At 36.9% G+C, this 19,363-nt stretch overlaps 1 protein-coding gene across 2 annotated transcripts in view; it reads left to right on the plus strand.

Moving 5' to 3' along the window:
• ATP6V1A (ATPase H+ transporting V1 subunit A) overlaps nt 1-19,026 on the plus strand; it is a 67,092-nt gene extending 48,066 nt beyond the window's left edge. For both annotated transcript variants that reach the window (XM_090276766.1, XM_090276775.1), the window contains exons 9-15: nt 3,352-3,474; nt 3,571-3,685; nt 4,284-4,347; nt 5,843-6,046; nt 7,368-7,462; nt 11,954-12,125; nt 16,651-19,026. In XM_090276766.1, the coding sequence (XP_090132892.1) occupies nt 3,352-3,474; nt 3,571-3,685; nt 4,284-4,347; nt 5,843-6,046; nt 7,368-7,462; nt 11,954-12,125; nt 16,651-16,743 (866 nt within the window). In that variant the 3' untranslated portion in view covers nt 16,744-19,026. The remainder of the gene's footprint in view (nt 1-3,351; nt 3,475-3,570; nt 3,686-4,283; nt 4,348-5,842; nt 6,047-7,367; nt 7,463-11,953; nt 12,126-16,650) is intronic.
• The last annotated feature ends 337 nt before the right edge of the window (nt 19,027-19,363 follow it).

The following is a 19,363-nucleotide window of genomic DNA, read 5'->3' on the forward strand; positions in this document are numbered from 1 at the left end:
CTTAATTCCTGTACCTTTTCCCCCATTTCTCCCTCTTCCCCCTCCTGGCTGATAACCCTCCATATGTATTATTCATTTCCTGTTCTAGTTGTTCACTTAGTTTGTTTTTGTTTTTCAGACTCAGTTATTGATAGTTGTGAGTTTGTTGTCATTTTAATGTTCATAGTTTTGCTCTTTTTCTTAAATAAGTCCCTTTATCATTTCATATAATAAGGGCTTGTTGATTATTAATTCCTTTAGCTTTACCTTGTCTGGGAAGCATTTTATCTGTCCTTCCATTCTGAATGATAGCTTTGCTTGATAGAGTAATATTGGTTGTAAGCCCTTCCTTTTCATCACTTTGAATACTTCTTGCCAGTCCCTTCTTGCCTGCAAAGTTTCTTTTGAGAAATCAGCTGACAGTCTTGTGGGAACTCCATTGTAGGTAACTCTCTGCTTTTCTCTTGCTGCTTTTAAGATACTCTCTTTGTCTTAACCTTTGGCATTTTAATTATGATGTGTCCTCTTTGTGTCCAACTTGTTTGGGACTCTCTGTACTTCCCGGACTTGTATGTCTTTTTCCTTTGCCAAATTAGGGAAGTTTTCTTTCATTAGTTTTTCAATAAGTTTTCAATTTCTTGCTCTTCTTCTCCTTCTGGCAGCCCTATGATTCAAATGTTGGCATTTTTGGAGATGTTCCAGAGTCTTCTTATTCTTCCTCAATTTTTCAAATTCTTGTTTCTTCATTCTGTACCAGATGGCTGTTTATTTCTTCCTTATGTTCCAAAGAGTTCATTTGAATCCTGGCTTCCTTCCCTTCACTATTGGTTCCCTGTGGATTTTTTCTTTATTTCACTTAGTGTAGCCTTCATTTCTTCCCTTATATGTTTGTGTTATTCAGTGTGTTCTCTGAGCATCCTTATCACCAGTGTTTTGAACTTTACATCTGATAGGTTGGCTATCTCCATTTCACTTAGTTCTTTTTCCAAGTTTTTTTTTTGAAGTATATTTTATTGACTATATTGTTAAAATAGTTCCAATTTTTTCCTCTTTGCTCCCCTCTGCCCAGCACCTCCCCTCGCCCAGCAATCCCAGCTCCCCTAGCCATGCCCATGGGTCGTGCATACAAGTTCTCTGGCTTCACTCTTTCCTATATTATTCTTTAAAAAGAATAACAATCCTCCCCTCTCAAACTTAAGACCCTTTATAGTCTTATAAAGGACAATGGGCAAAGGTCTCCTGCTCCTCTAGCTATTTCAAGCTGGACATGGTCGTCGTCCTACCTACGATAGTAGGTAGGTAGGACCAGAAATCCCTAATAAGAGTGGGGGTGTGGAGGGGAGGGTGGTCTTCCCACATGGGGAAGGATCTTGGAGTCTCCAGGTCAGTTGGCTGTCCCTGGACCATGGCATGCTTGGTTTAACAGGCTGGAATCCTTGTTGTATTCTTGGGACAACAGATTTCGCAACAGGGTTAAAAGGCATCATTCAGTCCATAACCACTAGATGACAAAAGGCAGGGATTAATTTTTCAATGTCCCACATTAGGGAAAAAAGGGGCTTCTTTGAAGGAAGGTGTGCAAGGCACATCACACTTGTCCAAAACCCTTTTGCCCATTATACTTAGTTTGAGTTGAGGGGAATATTTTAGGTTTCCCCCCTCTGAGACCTCTGGACCCTTTCTGTCCAAGCCATTAGGATAGAAAAGAGAAACCAGTTTTAAAGTGAAGCCCACAGACCACCCCATTCTTCACCAGCCCAGCCACTTAGTTCAGCCAAACCGTTGAGTCTCAGGAGGCAGTGACGCAGACAGAATTAAGTGAGGCCTATATGTACAGACAACCACTCAGGTAATGAGATCATAGGCTTATGTCCTTTGAAAACAGAAAACATATTTTAATTTATGCAACATAACCCAAAAACCAGTCTCTAAATCTGTAAGACTGTGTTATTGGAAAGACATCCAGTTGCAAGGCATTTGACATTCTTCTTGCTTGTAAATTAAGCATCTTTGATGATGCCACATACCTAGTTTAACTTTCAAATGAAAAGGAACTTTAAAGACAGTTAGCTACACTACTTTACAGTCTACCACTGAGCATTCTTTTTCCAAGTTTTGATCTGTTCTTTTATTTGGGTCATATTTCTTGGTCTTCTCAATTTGACAGCCTCCCTGTGTTTGTTGCTGTTTATCAGGTAGAGCTGCTTTGATCGCTGTCTTAGTGCACCTCTCACATTGTAAGGGGCAGAGCCTTAGGTATTTGTCAGCACCAGGCGACCTATTTCACTGCTTTGTGGCACCGTATGTGAGGTAGGGGTCAGAGGGAACAATGCCGCTTTTCGGCACTCGCCCCATTTCTAGTCACTTCACCCACTTTCCCATATGCAACTGGTACCCCTCTTGCTGTTGCCCTGGTGGTGGTTCCCAGAGTGGGTGGGTTTATGTGCATTCTAGGACCATGGGGGCCCTCTAAATGGACTCTCCTGAGAGCCCAGCAGTTTCTTCTGCTGCCCCAACCCCCACTGGTTTTCACAGTCAAAAGCAATAAGGCCTAATTTTCCTGGTGCTGGAATCCTGGGCTGCACAGTCTGGCCTGGGGCTGCAACCACTCTGCAGGTGTCCCTCCCAGCTTTTATCTACCACATGTGAATGTGGGACTGCCCGTTGTCCCGGCTCCTACCACTGCCTTGCTGCTACTGCCACACCATGTCTTCTCTGCCCCTCTACCCTTCTGGGTAAATATTTCTGCTTTAAATTCTTGGTTGTTGGACTTCCATACACTTCGATTTTCTGGCAGTTCTGGCTGTTTTTTGTTTTTTTTTTTTAAGTTGGTTGTGATCTTCCTTATGGTTGTGTGAGGAGGCAAAGCATGTCTACCTATGCCTCCATCTTGGCCAGGCAGCTCCTAAAATATATATTATATTAAGGTAGACTAGGCTTTGGCAACACGTAAACCCAAATATAATTACTCAGTATAATAGATGTCTTTTTAAAATGGTCAGGAGGTTCATTACTCTGTCATTCTGGGCTGGAACCTAAGCTGAAAAGAACTCATTCATTTCAGCACAGGCCTTCCAGAACTCCTGGGAGCTCTCTCCCTCCTAGTAAGCCAGAAGGAAGAAAGAACATGGGAGATCATGTGGCTTCCCTGGCAGTGAAACTCATTACTTTGACTTACATTCCATTAGCTGGAGGTCAGCTACGTGGTGATACCTAAATGCAGAGGAGGCTAGGAAATATAATTCAGCTGTGTGCCCAAAAAAAGAACAGCATTCTCTCTCATGTACTTATTGCTTTAAAGATTCCTCAAGCGTGAAAATGTTAGGATTATACATTATAGTGTTATAACTTGTAATTTTCTTCCCAATTTAGGAATTACACTGTCAGAATATTTCCGTGACATGGGTTATAACGTCAGTATGATGGCTGACTCTACCTCTAGGTGGGCTGAGGCCCTCAGAGAAATTTCTGGTCGCTTAGCTGAAATGCCTGCAGGTATGTCTTTGTATTACTTATTATGTAAGCCAAACTGATAGGTTTGGGGGGGACTACCCTAGAACCTCTCTCTTAAAATATTTTTTCATTTTTCAGATAGTGGATATCCTGCATATCTTGGTGCCCGTCTGGCCTCTTTCTATGAGCGAGCAGGCAGGGTGAAATGTCTTGGAAATCCTGAAAGAGAAGGGAGTGTCAGCATTGTAGGAGCGTAAGCACGTTTACTTTTCAAAGGAAAAAAGGGGTCATTTATTTTAAAGAGAAAGTTTTTAGCTCCCCCTGAGGGCAGTGATTCTTACCCAAGTAGCACTCCAGAGTCACCTGAGGAGCTCTGTAGGTTATTTCTATATGTTCTGGTTCCATAAATGTGACTTGAGTGATTTAGTACATTTAAGTCACAATATCCTAGGAACAATTTAGAAAATTATATACTTGTTAAGGTAAGATTATACTGTGATAAAAACAATGCATAGATTCACAATCACTACATAAAGCCGTTCTCTGTTCCTGGAGCTTTTTCTTCCTTCTTCCTTCATGTATTTAATTAGAATAATGAATCTTGATTATAATAAATATCTCTCATTTCTCATATTCAAGGGTGTTTAATTCTTATTCTTATTTGTAAATCAGTACCAGTTTCTATTTAAGATTTTTATATAAGATTTTCTTTCCAAAGGTCATTACTGAAGTTATTTTTATTAAGAAAGTCATTTACAATAAAATTGACTTTCATATACAAGTTATTTTTCATAAGCATTTCTTTTTTAAATAAATATTTCTAATGACTTTTATTTTTCTTTTAAATTTAGAGTTTCTCCACCTGGTGGTGATTTTTCTGACCCAGTTACATCTGCTACTCTTGGTATTGTTCAGGTACATCTTTTCTAGTGCTGTCCACTTCTGAGCTCACCACCCACCCCCACGTGCTGTTCTAATGTTATCCAAATTATCCTAAAATATTTAATTTAGTCACTAAAGAGTAAGGATTGGTGTATTCTGTTTTAGTAACATTCTTATCACTGAGAGCCTTTAATACTATCTGTTCTTTCTTAGCTCTTTACATAGGATTTATAATAAACAGTATCTGTAAGTGGGGAATATATTTAGTGTAGCAACATTTTATTGGTGTGAATAATACTACCCTTTAAGTTAGAGTAATCCTAGTTATATAAAAACAAATGGGCCCCAAAATATGTAATGGCAAAAACTCAGTAGGTTTTTTTCTCTTCATGGTATGGTGCAAGGCTTAGATGATTCTATCAGAGGGCAGCTCTTTTCCATTCAGTAGTAATTTATGGTTCCTTCTGTCTTGTGGCTCTACTGTCTCCTCACTTGGTAATCATCTGCATCTGGCTGACACAAAGAGAAACTGGAGAAAGCACACCTACTTTCTGAACCTTTGGCTCAGACCGGATACTCCACTCATTCTGTTAGCCAACCCAGATGAAAGAAAAACTGAAAAAATGGAGTTTCTGCCTAGGCAGCTGCTTCCCAGTGACAAGGCTTGGATGTTAGTAGACAGCTAGTCAACTTAGCCATTAAAGAAGCCTAAATGGAAGATGGGTACAAATAGAGCTGTAATATTTTTTTTCAAGTATTCATAAGTATATGTATTATTCATGTGGGGGAAATAAAATATTTGCATATGTTTGTCAGTATTATATTAAAAGAAATGGCAGAGGCTAAATTTACAACTCAAGATCTTTGACTTTGGCTAAAAATCTGAGTTTTAAATTGTAGGGAAAGGGGGAGCAAAGTTAGGGATATATAAAATACATGTGAATGTTTGGCCTCAGAAAAATAACTGTCAGATCTTACTGAATTGGCCCTCCATGATAGGAAATGGCATTTAATCATCATTCAGAGGTTTTTAATCAAAGTAAAAGTGTCTTCTATTTCAATAGGCATTGTTTTGGTTCATCTGTTTATATTGCACCGTAAGATAATCTTGAAACAGTCAATTACTTTTTCTTTTTGCTATCTGATTTGACACACTATTAAGAAAATTCAGATGAGGGGGAGCAATGAGGGAAAAAGTGGGACAACTGTAATACAAAAATGAAAGGAAGGAAGGAAGAAGTAGTAAAGTTTTTTTAAAAAGAAAGAAAATTCAGATAAATTTTGAATTTAATTTGTAGATACCACCCATCCTGAAATTGAAGTGAATATACTTTTTAATTGCAAGTTTTATTCTATTTCAATTATACTTGTATGCACTAAAAGGATACATTATTTGGCCAAAAAAAGATATAGAATTACATATTTAGGAGAAACAAATATACCTCAGTACATTTTTTAATTTTAATTTTTTAAGAAAAATTATTAGTGTTTTTTTGTTTTGTTTTGTTTTGTTTTGTTTTTAAATCAGGTGTTCTGGGGCTTAGATAAGAAACTAGCTCAACGTAAGCATTTCCCCTCTGTCAACTGGCTAATCAGCTACAGCAAGTATATGCGGGCCTTGGATGAGTATTATGACAAACACTTCACAGAGTTTGTTCCTCTGAGGACCAAAGCTAAAGAGATTCTGCAGGAAGAAGAAGATCTGGCAGAAATTGTACAGCTTGTGGGAAAGGTGAGTTGTAAATCCCACTGAAGGGCTGTAACGATAGAACCTTGGATATGCAGGTTCTGCCTAGCGAAATAAGTAATTATTAAATATGTTTAAAATAATAGAACTAAAGATTATTCCTTTATCAGCAGATATTTGAGGGATCTACTTGTATTTTGAAAGGTAAAGGGTGATTTTTTTTATTTTCTATTGATAAGTAAGTAGCAAATCACTGTGACACTTAGTGGCTTAAAAGTGTTTTATTGCTCATGGTTTTGGGTTTGGTGGGTTCAGTTGGGCATTCTTGCTTAGGATCCACATACAGTTGTAGTCATATGATGGCTTACACTGGAGTTATTTGAAAATTTCTTCCCTCATATGTCTGGTGTCTGGGCTGGGATGGCTGAAACAGCTGAGGGTCGGCTGGGCATTTTGGTCTCTATATGGCATGTCCACATGGCAGTTCAGGGCTATCAAAGTGAGCATAAAAGAAGAAAGGAAGTGGAAACCACCGGCTTCTTAAGCCAGCGCTACAAAACTAGTATAATATCACTTCTGGCTTATTGTTTTGGTCAGAGCAGTTATAGAGCTTGCCCTCATTCAAGGGGAGGGGCTTCCACTTCAGAATGGTCAGTTAAAAGAAGTAGCTAAATAGAGCCTTTGTATTCTTTTCAATCACTTATAGCACTTAACATGGTCCTTGGTTTTTGTACATGAGAAAATTTTTTTATTTACTTTTATTTCTTAAAATAGAATGTACTAGTCTTCAACCAAATTAGAGGGGGTAGAGGTAGAATCTATTAAAATATGTTTTTTCAGGAGCACTAAGACTAAGAAGGATTGGATTCTATCCACCATGACCTGCCCAGTTGAAATTATGCTCAGATCACCCTTTGAAGTTACTTTCTGTCACTGAACAAGTATATATACCCCCTTTTTCATGCACAAGTATTTGTCACAAAAAAGAAAAATACTTTATGATTCCACTTATATAAAGTATCTAAAGTAGTAAAATTCATAAAAAGAAGAGGCTGGGAGGTGGAGGGAAAATGGAATTGTTTAACGAGTATAGAGTTTCAGATTTGCAAGATGAAAAGTTATGAAAATCTGTCTCACAACGTGAATATACTGTACACTACTGAACTACACTTAAAAATGGTTAAGATGATAAGTTTTACATTATTTTTTTACCACAATAAAAAAGAACATCAATCAAAAAGTAGTTATAAAGTGAATTTATAAATGATTGGTGACTGTGTGGTTAGTTTCTGCTTGCTTGTTGATTACAACCATGGTCCCACATTGTGGAAGTAAATTTTTTTAATTTTATTTTTTTCTCTTCTAGGCTTCTCTAGCAGAAACAGATAAAATCACTCTGGAGGTAGCCAAACTTATCAAAGATGATTTCCTACAACAAAATGGATATACTCCTTATGACAGGTAACCTATCCTCCTATTCCTCTTTTTTCTTTTTTTAATAATGTTTTATTTCTCAGATACAGCTGATGTACAATATTATATTAGCTTCAAATGTACAACCCAGTGATCAGACATTTGTATGACTTACAAAGTGATCACCTTGATAATTCTAGTAACCCATCTGACACCATACATAATTATTACAATATTATTAACTATATTCCCTATTGACTTACATCCCCATGACTATTCTGTACTGCTAATTTGTACTTCTTAATCCCTTCACCTTTTCCACTCAGCCACCCTCCCATCTGTCAATCTTTAAAATGTTCTCTGTATCTGTGAGGCTTATTTGTTTATTTTATTTTTCACTGAATTCATTTGACATTTGTCTTTCTCTGTATGACTTATTTCACTCATCACAATCCCCTTTAGGTTCATTTGTGTTACAAATGGGAAGATTTCATTCTTTTTTATGGCTGAGTCATATTCCATTGTATATATTCACCACTTCTTTATCCATCCATCTATTGATGGACATTTAGGTTGCTTCATATCATGGCTATTGTAAATAATGCTGTAGTGATCAGATAGATATACTAGTATATCCTTTCAACTTCATATTTTGAGTTTCTTCTAATAAATACCCAGAAGTGGAATTGCTAGGTACTTTGTCGTCTCTTGTTATAGCCTTTGTTTTAAAGTATATTTTTTCTGTTATAGTATTGCTACCCCAGCTTACTTTTTCTCATTTTTATTTTCATGAAATGTTTTCCATTTGTTTCCTTTCAGTGTGTGTGTGTCTTTTGACCTGAAGTGAGTCTCTTGTAGACAGCATATGTAAGGGACTTGTTTTGTTATCCACTCAGTCACTATATGTCTTTTGATTGGAGCATTTGATCCATTTGCATTTAAAGTATTTGCTGATAGATAATGTATTTATTGCTTTTTTATTATTTATATTTTTTATCTCTTTTCTTCTTCTCAAAGAAGACCCTTTAACATTTCTTGTAATATTGGTTTGGTGGTAATGAACTGCTTTAGCTTTTTCTTGTCTGGGAAACTTTTATCTGTCCTTCAATTCTAAATGATAGCTTTGCTGGGTAGAGTAATCTTGGTTGTAGGTCCTTGCTTTTTATCACTTCGAATATTTTATGCCAATCCTTTCTGGCCTGCAAAATTTCTGTTGAGTAATCAGCTGGCAGTCTTATGGGAGTCTTATGAGGGTAACTAACTGCTTTTAACATTCTCTCTGTCTTCAACAGTTGGTATTTTAATTATGATGTGTCTTAGTGTGGGCCTCTTTGGGTTCATCTTGTTTGGGACTCTGCTTCCTGGACTTGTATGTCTGTATCCTTTGTCATGTTAGGGAAGTTTTCTGTCAGTATTTTTTTAAGTAGATTTTCAATTCCTTGCTCCCTCTCTTCTCCTTCCAGCACCCCTATGATGCAAATGTTGGTATGCTTAAAGTTGCCCCAGAGGCTCCTACTTAAACTGCTCTCATTTGTTTGGATTCTTTTTTCTTTTATCTTTTCTGATTGGATGTTTTCTGCTTTCTTATCTTCCATATCACTGATTTGATCCTTTGCTTCATGTACTTTACTGTTGATTACCTGTAATGTATTCTTCATTTCAGGTAGTGTATGCTTCATTTATGACTGGTTCATTTTTATGTTTTCTATCTCTTCATTGAAGTTCTAAGTTCATCGAGCATCCTTATAACCAGTATTTTGAACTCTACATCTGATAGATTGCTTGTCTCCATTTTGTTTAGTTTTTTTCCTGATGTTTAGTTCTGTTCTTTTACTTGAACATGTTTCTTTGTCTTCTCATTTTGGCTGCCTCCCTGTGTTTGTTTCTCTGTATTAGGAAGAGCTGCTACATCTTCCAGTCTTGGTCGTCGTCGTCGTCGGCAGCCGTCCGTCTCGAGAGACGATGGTGTAGCTTCTTGGTAGAGTGACGCTATTGTGTAGTAGGTGTCCAGTAGGGCCCAGTGATACAGCCTTCTCATTTGCCTGAACTGTGCACTTCAGGTGCACCTCCTTTGTGGACTGTGTGCACCCTTCTGTTGTAGTTGAGCCTTGATTGCTGTTGGCACAAAAGTAGGAGAGATTTACCCCCAGGCTGTTGTCTGCAAGGACTGGCTGTGATTATAGCAGAGGAGCTACTGTGTGGGGGCTCACCCCATGAAGCAGGAATTACTTCAGCAGGGCTCTGGCCCCTGATGAGTTTGCCCCTTGAGTGTGTAGCTTATGGAGGTGATTGGGTAGTGCTCCAATGTAGTCTGAAGCTGTTCGCTGGGTGTGCTGGCTCTGGGGCCTCCTGGCAGATGCAGGCTAAGTTCAGCTGCTGCCTGTTCCCTGCCCGGGGGCACCCGGTAGGAGCTACAAAGTATCTGCAGATGGCTGCTACTTGTGCTGGGCCTGGAGGTGCCTGGGAGAGGCCAGGCTGGGAACCGTGGTGCTAATGCTAGGCCTAGAGCCACTTAGTGAGAAGTAGACATGCCGAAGCTAGAGATTGCTTGTTTGGGGTTTGTGACCCATTGAGAGATCTTGCTAAGATTGTAACATGAGCCAACACAGACCATTTGTATAGAAAAGCCACTGGAAGTGGCTGGGTAGGCCAGCAAGTTGGGTGGGGTAGGATCTTAGGGAATCACCAAGTTGGGGTGAACAGTGTGAGCCAGGTTGATGGAGACTCCGTTTTGGCACCCACCTGCTGGCTCTGTGGGGAAAGAGCTCAGCAAAGGTACAATGGCTTCTGCCAGCACTGCATTTTGGGAGAAAGCTGCCCCTCCAGCCCTCACTCCAAATCCGGACAATTCAGTTCTTCCCTGTATGTCCCAGGCACCTTCCTAGCTGCTGCCCTAGTGCAGGAGCTCAGAGCAAGTGAATCCCAGTAAGTCTGTGTGTGGATCCTTTGAGAGGAACGCCCAGGATTCCAGGAGCCCTCTGTCTCACTCAACCAGAATCTGGGCTGACTTTCACAGTCAGCAGTTATGGGGACTTCACTTTCTCTTTTCAGCACTGAAACTTTTGACTGTGGGTCCAGGTGTGGGGCTGGGACACCTGGCTCCTCTGGGAGGCTCTTCACAGCAGGAAAACCCCTCCAATTTTTATACCACACACGTGGGTGTATCTGCACGTCCCACCAGTCTCTACATGGCTGCTTCTTTATATCCTTAGTTGTAGGACTTCCTTCCATTCAGCTAGATTTCAGGCAGTTCTGAGTAGTTCAGCTGTAACTGTAATGTGGTCGTGGCAGGATGTGAGTACCACATTTACCTACTCCGCCATCTTGACTGGAAAGACTGCTGTCCTTTTTTATTTGAGGATTTTCTATCCTCAGATGAGTTTTGAGGAAGGAGTTGCCTACATTAAAAACCATTTTTATTTTTATAGCAGACATCTCTTGTCTTGATTTCGCTTTATTATTCCAGCTATGGCAAATAAGCAAAAAACTCATTATCCAACCATCTTCAATGAGATTAAATTGTGGTTTAGTGTGCAGAGCCTGGGTGGGGGGGTCATTGCTTCCTGAAGGAACTTTGCTCACTACCTCTGAGCACTGCCCACACCATCTCTGCTCTCTTCTTAAATGATGTTTTACTTTCATGCCTTATTTCACAAGAGTCTATTGTTTTCCCTTTTACCAAAGTACACTCCAGCCCCTGTGACTCCTGCTCAGTGCTTTTTTTATTTTTGTATCTGCTATCAACATGGCTTATTAGGTGTTGCCATTTATTTTCAGTTTGGATTATTTGGCCCATTCCCTACAGGCTGGCTTCCCCCCACCCCCCTCAAATCATATTTGGCTTTATATAACACTGAAGAGGAAACTGAACAAATAGGAGGATTTCCAAAATGTAGGAGAAGCATTAATCAGTAAGCCTCAAAAATTTATATTGGAAACTTAAGAAGCTCTAGCAACTATCCACACAAACATAACTCAACAAGGGGAAAATTCTTTGGGGAGAGTGTGGTAAGAGTATACATGAAATTGTATATGCAAATATGTTTAAATGCATCAGAAAGTTGGCAAGAATGTGTATGAATACATTTTAATATTTGTTTGCCAGTCTTCATTATTAAAAGATATGGGTAGATGAAAAAGGACTCCTTAATGTAGAAAAAGGCTTACTATTAACTTTAGGAAACTGCTATTTCCTGTTCTCTTACTCATTATATTTTAACCTGCTATCACAAGGGAATCTTTACAACTCAGTTATCAATATTTTACCATTTGAGTTGCTCCTTTAATGGCATGACATCACCCATAATATTAAAAAATAATATATTTCTCCATCCACCATCCATTCCATATCCAAGACATTTTATTCCCAAAACTGGTCTTTTCCACAATTCTTTTTTTTCCCTTATATATCATCCAAAAATATAAGTAGTCTTCTTATTTAAATAGAAGCTAATGCTCTCATATTTTATAAAGTTTTATATAAAGTATGAACCTGCTTTGGATTTGGTTTTGTTAATTATTTTGGCTTTTTAACCCTAGGTTCTGCCCTTTCTACAAGACAGTAGGGATGCTGTCCAACATGATTGCGTTTTATGATATGGCTCGAAGAGCTGTTGAAACCACAGCCCAGAGTGACAATAAAATCACATGGTCCATTATCCGTGAGCACATGGGGGAGATCCTCTATAAACTTTCCTCCATGAAGTTTAAGGTATATTAATTTCTGCTGTAACTTAGGAAGTGTTTCTTTTTAGTTTTTTATCTATTTGAGTCCTGAATCTGGTATATGGAACTTACATTTATCATTTTCACACATGCTCAGGTTATGTAAAACCAGGACAGATCTCAGTTATGTTCAAATAAGAATTATAGTGATAACAATGATAGTATGTCATGTCTGAAATAAATGCTGATGTGTTTTCCCTTTTGTCTTAACTGCCAGGCAATCTAATGCTAAAATCTTTGCTGAATAGCAGTTACTTACCTCAACTGCCTATTAAGATCCAAACTCTATGTTCATCTGAAATGACTTTTGCTGTTTACTTCTTTTAAGTATCCTATTACACAATATTTTTAACTTTTAAGTGGACTGTAATTCTTTTGAAAGTATACTGACAAAATACAATACTAGATAATTAAGTGAAATTATCAGTAGAAACTCAAATGTGTAAGTTTGTTTTTAAATATCAGTTGAATTATATTTATTTCTAAGTTATAGTATCCAAGTATATATACTGAGAAGTTGCGAATGATTCTGTGAATTTATGTTGTATATATATCACTGTATCTATCCCTATATATAGTTGTTTGCACTATAGGTTGGAAGTAAACCTGTACAATAGCTACTCACTGTATCAAGAATCTTAAAATATCCATACCCTTGAATCCTGTCATTCTACTTCAAAGCATATAGCCCAAGGAAATAATCAGATTTTCATATGTGTGTGTATATATATATATATATATATATAATATATATATATATATAATATATACACATACATATATATAGTTGTTTATTAAACTTCTTAAATGTCATTTAAGAGTGAACAGTACAACATGGCATGTGCATTATGACAAGAATATTATGAATGCATTAACAGCTTTTTTTTCTTTTTCTTTTTTCTTAAAGATTGGCCATTTTATTTATTTATTTTTAAATATTTATTTATTTTTAGAGAGTGGGTAAGGAAGGGAGAAAGAGGGAGAGAAACATCAATATGTGGTTGCCTCTCACCTGCCCTCAACTGGGAACCTGGCCCGCAACACAGGCATGTGCCCTGACTGTGAATCGAACTGGTGACCCTTTAGTTCACAGGCCAGTCAGCTCAAACCACTGAGCTGCACCAGCGAGAGCAACATCTTTTTTCAAAGAATATTCAAAGACATGGGGAAATGCTTATTATATAATGAGAGGAAAAAATCAGGTTGCAAAGAAATTCTGTATGTAATTTGATTCAAATTTTATTCTCAAAAATTAAATATTTATAGAGACAGGATAAAAATATATTTAATAATACTTTTGTGATATTTTGATGAAAGATGATATCTTTTTTCTATTTACATGCACATGATATAAAATTAACATCACAGTTGCTTTTAAATGTCATTAAATTTCTTCTATAGCATTTTGTTGCTGGAGAGTAATATTATCTTATTCTCAGGCACTTAGGAAATTTCCAGTTGGTGGTATGGACAGCTTTGTTCATGTAGTTGGTTTTGTGGATTTTCCTAGTATAGATTGCCAGTAGTGGAATGATTGTGAGTTTAAATGTTTTAAAGTCTTTTTTATACATGTTACTCAAATTGCTTTCTGTAAGGATTTTAAATGTAGGACATTTTAAGATTATTTTAGGAATTTTACTTCCCCATCTCAATGTGCTACTATCAGACATGGAATAGTAAATTCAAATCATACTTGTATACATGCAGAGAAATGCATCTAATATGTGATGTTGTATAATTTCCCAATATTTTGCTTATCAGTGAGGATAAATCCTTTGGTCATTGAATACAGTTAGCAGGCAAAATACGATATTGAAATTTTGTCTTCTTTTTGTTTGGTTGGGATATTATTTCCATTTATACATTTCTACCCTTAAAGGAAAAAAGGGAAATAAGGATAATTTCACTCTTTTTTTATTGTTTTTATTTTTTTATTTTTGGTTTTTCAATTACAGTTGTCCCCTTTTCCCCCAATTTCTTTCCCCCACCCAACCTACCCCCTCTCCCACAATCATCTCCCACCCCGTTGTCCATGTCCATGAGTCATTTATATATGTTCTTTGACTAAATCCTCCCCTTACTTATCCCCCTTCTCTCCCTCTCCCCTCCCCCCTATTGACTGCTATTCTGCTCTTTGTTCTATTTAGTTCTTTTGTTTGTGTTGTTCTTTAGTTTCCTGTATTAGGTGATATCATATGGTATTTTTCTTTCTTTGCCTGGCTTATTTCACTAAGCATAATTCTCTCTAGTTCCATCCATGTTGTTGCAAATGGCAGGAGTTCCTTCTTTCTTTCTGCTACATAGAATTCCATTGTGTAAATGTACCACAGTTTTTTGATCCACTCATCTACAGATGGGCACTTAGGTTGTTTCCAGCACTTAGCTATTGTAAACAGTGCTGCAATGAACATAGGGGTGCATAACTTCTTTTGAATTTGTGTTTCAAGATTCTTTGAGTATAATCCTAGTAGTGGAGTCACTGGTTCAAAAGGCAGTTCCATTTTTAATCTTTTGAGGTAATTCCATACTGTTCTCCATAGTGGCTGCACCAGTCTGCATTCCCACCAACAGTGCAGTAGGGTTCCCGTTTCTCCACATCCTCGCCAGCACTTGTTGTTTGTTGATTTGTTGATGATGGCCATTCTGACTGGTGTAAAATGGTATCTCATTGTGGTTTTTATTTGCATCTCCCTGATGGCTAATGATGTTGAGCATTTTTTCATGTGTCTATGGACCTTCTGTATGTCCTCTTCAGAGAAGTGTTTGTTCAGGTCCCTTGCCCATTTTTTAATTGGGTTGTTTGTTTTCTTGATGTTGAGTCGTATAAGCTCTTTATATATTTTGGAAATCAGTCCCCTGTCTGTGATGTCATTGGCAAATATGTTTTCCCATATGGTTGGTTTCCTTTTCATCTTGCTGATGTTTTCTTTTGCTGAGCAGAAACTCTTTAGTTTGATGTAATCCCATTTATTTATTTTTTCCTTTATTTCTCTTGCTTTAGGCGATGTATCCGTGAAGAAATTGTTACGTGAGATATCTGATATTTTCTTGCCTATGTTTTCCTCTAGGACTTTTATGGTGTCATGGCTTACATTTAAGTCTTTGATCCATCTTGAGTTTATTCTCGTGTGTGGTGTAAGTTGGTGGTCTAGTTTCATTTTTTTGCACGTCCCTGTCCAGTTCTCCCAGCACCATTTGTTAAAGAGGCTCTTCTCACTCCATTTTATGTTCCTTCCTCCTTTATCAAAGATTAGTTGACCATAGAGGCCTGGGTTTATTTCTGGACTCTCTATTCTGTTCCACTGATCTGTATGTCTGTTCTTATGCCAGTACCAGACTGTTTTGATTACAGTGGCTTTGTAGTATTGTTTGATATCTGGTGTTGTGATTCCTCCTGCTGTGTTCTTCTGTCTCAAGATTGCTTTTGCTATTCGGGGTCTTTTTTGGTTCCATATGAATTTTTGTAGTATTTGTTCTAGGTCTGTGAAATATGTCATTGGTATTTTAATAGGGATTGCATTGAATCTGTAAATTGCTTTGGGTAGTATGGCCATTTTGATGATGTTGATTCTTCCCATCCAAGAACATGGTATTTGCTTCCATTTATTTGTATCTTCCTTAATTTCTTTCTTCAATGTTATGTAATTTTTCAGAGTACAGCTCTTTTATCTCTTTGGTTAAGTTTACTCCTAGGTACTTTATTTTTCGTGTTGCTATAGTAAATGGTATTTTCTTTTTTGTCTCTGTCTCTGCTATTTTATTGTTGGTGTACAGAAATGCCTTAGATTTCTGTATATTTATTTTGTACCCTGCGATTTTGCCAAATTCACTTATTATATCGAGTAGTCTTTTAGTGGAGTTTATAGGATTTTCTAGGTATACTATCATGTCGTCTGCAAATAGTGATAGTTTTACTTCTTCTTTCCCAATTTGGATGCCTTTTATTTCTTTTTCTTGTCTGATTGCTGTGGCTAGGACTTCCAACACTATGTTGAAAAGGAGTGGAGAGAGTGGACAACCTTGTCTAGTTCCTGAGTTCAGGGGGAATGCTTTCAGTTTTTGTCCATTGAGTATGATGTTGGCCTCAGGCTTCTCATATATAGCCTTAATTATGTTAAGGTATGCTCCCTCTATTCCCATTTTGCTGAGTGTTTTCATCATAAATGGGTGTTGTACTTTATCAAATGCTTTTTCTGCATCTGTTGATATGATCATGTGATTTTTGTCTTTCATTTTGTTTAGGTGATGTATTATATTTATTGATTTGCGAATATTAAACCATCCTTGCATCCCTGGAATGAAGCCCACTTGATCATGATGTATGATCTTTTTTATGTATTGCTGGATCCTGTTTGCCAATATTTTATTGGATAATTTCACTCTTGCCTGTTGTTTACCGGTGTGCCTCAATTAACCTAGTACTCAAAATATATTAAATGCAAGTAACTTACTACATGTTCTGAAAAGTTATTTTTCAAAGGTAAATTGAATTCTGTAATAATTTTTTTCAGGATCCAGTGAAAGATGGTGAGGCAAAGATCAAGGCTGACTATGCACAACTTCTTGAAGACATGCAGAATGCATTCCGTAGCCTTGAAGATTAGAACTGTGATTTCTTTCCTCCTTTCCCTCAGCAAGCTCTCATATGTGTATATTTTCCTAAATTTCCCATCTCGAACCCTTTGCTTCTTTATTGTGTGGTATTGAGACTAGTGCCTATGTATGTTATCATTTGTTTCCGTGTTTATTTGGTAGGTTTTATTTAAAATGAACATTCCTTTGTTCCAGTGTTTGAAGGACTTCCATGATCTTTTTTTCTGAAGTGGTAAATGTAATAAGTATGATATACAATAGCTACACTACTGTAAATTTGTATGTAGGGTGACGTTCCTCCTTGTTCTAGGTTTCCCCTTTCCTAGTCACTATTAAATTGTAAACAGGACTACTGCATGTGCTGTCTTTGCAGTGGATTTGGGATGAAAGGCCAGATTTCTATACATTTTGACAGGTACTTTTTGAAATGACTTGATATCTATTTACATGGCAAGGTTATTTGCAGCTTAGCATTTTGCTAAGTAACTGCTTTGCTAAAGGAAATACTTGCTTTTTAAAAAACATGAATGATTAATGTTCCAATTATGCATTGCTTCCCCAGTATAAATCAGGAATATTTGAGAAACTGTTGGGAACCATACTGTTTTTATAACAGGCATTTGTGGAGCTCAGTACAATATATGAATTAGTACCCTCTAAAAAAATGGAAAAGGAGCCACAGTTCAAATTTAGATTAACGTTGTTTTGTTAAAGCTTATTTTGTTTCACTAGGGAAAATTCAGTGTCAAGGACTATTCTGCATTACTAGGAAATTCTCTTTAAAATTACATTTAGAACAAACATTGAAAACTTGATCCACATTGTACCCTCTTTCTTTTTCTCACACATCTTAGAAGCTTAAGCTTCTAAGAATCATGTGGCAGTGTGATGAGCAGTAAAATGTCACAGAGAAGATATTTAATAGTACTTAAAGGCTGTTTGCACATTTAAGGGCCAGCTGGGCTATAGTGATTCTTGGGACCAGAGTGGCATGTTTTTGTAAGATAATTATGTGTCACATGTTTTCATATTGGTTTGCTTATTGAATTTTTGAACAACCAGTTTAACAATTATAGAAAATAATACTTTCTTTCTTGTGGGTTTTTATTCATTGGCTCAAAAAGTTCTCAGATAATGTAGCCATAGCAGCAAAATGGTTTCCACTCAGTTTAATAGGCATGAAATTAATTCTTTTATCTGCTAATAGCAGAATCTGAGTCATGTGAATAAAAATCATTTCATCCTGTCTTTCAAGTTTATGTTTTAAACTAATAGTTTCTGGTTTTGTATTGTACCATAAGGCACACCACAGAACCACTGTGAGAGCGACTGTTTTCTGTTATCTCTTTCTGACCAGTAAGTGCTGGCACCATTGCTTCCTCTTTGGAAAGAGGAAAGGGCATGCAAACACGTCACCAATCTCAAATGTAATACCATAAATAAAGTATTTATTTTATGCCTTAATATGTTATTTAAATTTTTAGGGAATCTATTTCTTTTGGTCTGTTAAGGAAAGATACAGTCAGTAGAGAGTTCAGCTAGAGTTTGTTTAAATCCTTGCAAATTGCATGTTCTTACAGTGGCCCGCTCTCCAGGAGAGGTATTCTTCCATACTTTTTGTAACTTTCCAGAACACTAGAAAAAAATGTTGCAATGATTTGTAGAGATGTGGCTGAATGATGCTTAATCAGTTTGCTTCTGATGTGGCCTACTCAGAGGCCGTAAGACCAGTCGATAGTAAAAGAATTTCAAAAACTTACTATTTCTACCTTAAACTTACCAGCAAACTACGATTGTGATGGTAATGAATGATATGATGAAGAAAGTCTGAATAGTTTGTTTGTTTTTGTAGTTCTGAATTTGCAGTGTACATTCTTACTCCTTTTTCAGAATGTTGATGTATGGATACGAAAGTCCTAGAGAAACTGCTCAGATGTTCATTTTAAGTGTCCCTTCACCTATATGTTGTAGAATTTCAGATTGGTCACTGATCATATTTCTTTAGTAAAAATGTGTTAAAATTGCAACACTCTTTTTAAACTGATGCAGTTCTGTATTTATTGTGCTGCTCCTGGTCCTAAGTGGAGCCAGTTAAACAAGTTTAATATGTATTTTTCCAGTGTTAAGTCTCACACATTGTACCCTTTGAAAATTTCCTTCCATCCTAAAGAATGAATAGAAGAGACTATATATATAATATAGCCTCCTCATCCTGGAAATTTCACTCTCTTTATGTGAAAAGTTGTGTATAACTATTAAAATCTATGAAAGAATAAAATGTGGATTTAAATTAATATTGTGTGTGTGTGTGTGGCAAGATCTTCTAGAAAACATGCCACCTGTTTTATTTTTACTTAATGTTTTCAGTATGACTTTCAAATTTTTTGTTTTTCCCTTTATTTACAGATTGTTACTTAAGACCATGAAATTGAATTGGGACCCTCACTATAGACTGCAAAAAGTTCTATAATCATAAACATTATGATCTGGAAATGTAATATACAGCATCCCAAGCCATTCTGAATATTGTTTTAAATTGAAAAAGTACTGGTAAATGGTTTTTAAAAATACACTTATAAATTAAAGGAGATCACTGGTACTCATTTCTGTTTTTGATAAATGAACTAAAGT

This window comes from Furipterus horrens, unplaced genomic scaffold, assembly GCF_987537825.1.
Source record: "Furipterus horrens unplaced genomic scaffold, mFurHor1.1.pri manual_scaffold_1, whole genome shotgun sequence".
Taxonomy (NCBI): domain Eukaryota; kingdom Metazoa; phylum Chordata; class Mammalia; order Chiroptera; family Furipteridae; genus Furipterus; species Furipterus horrens.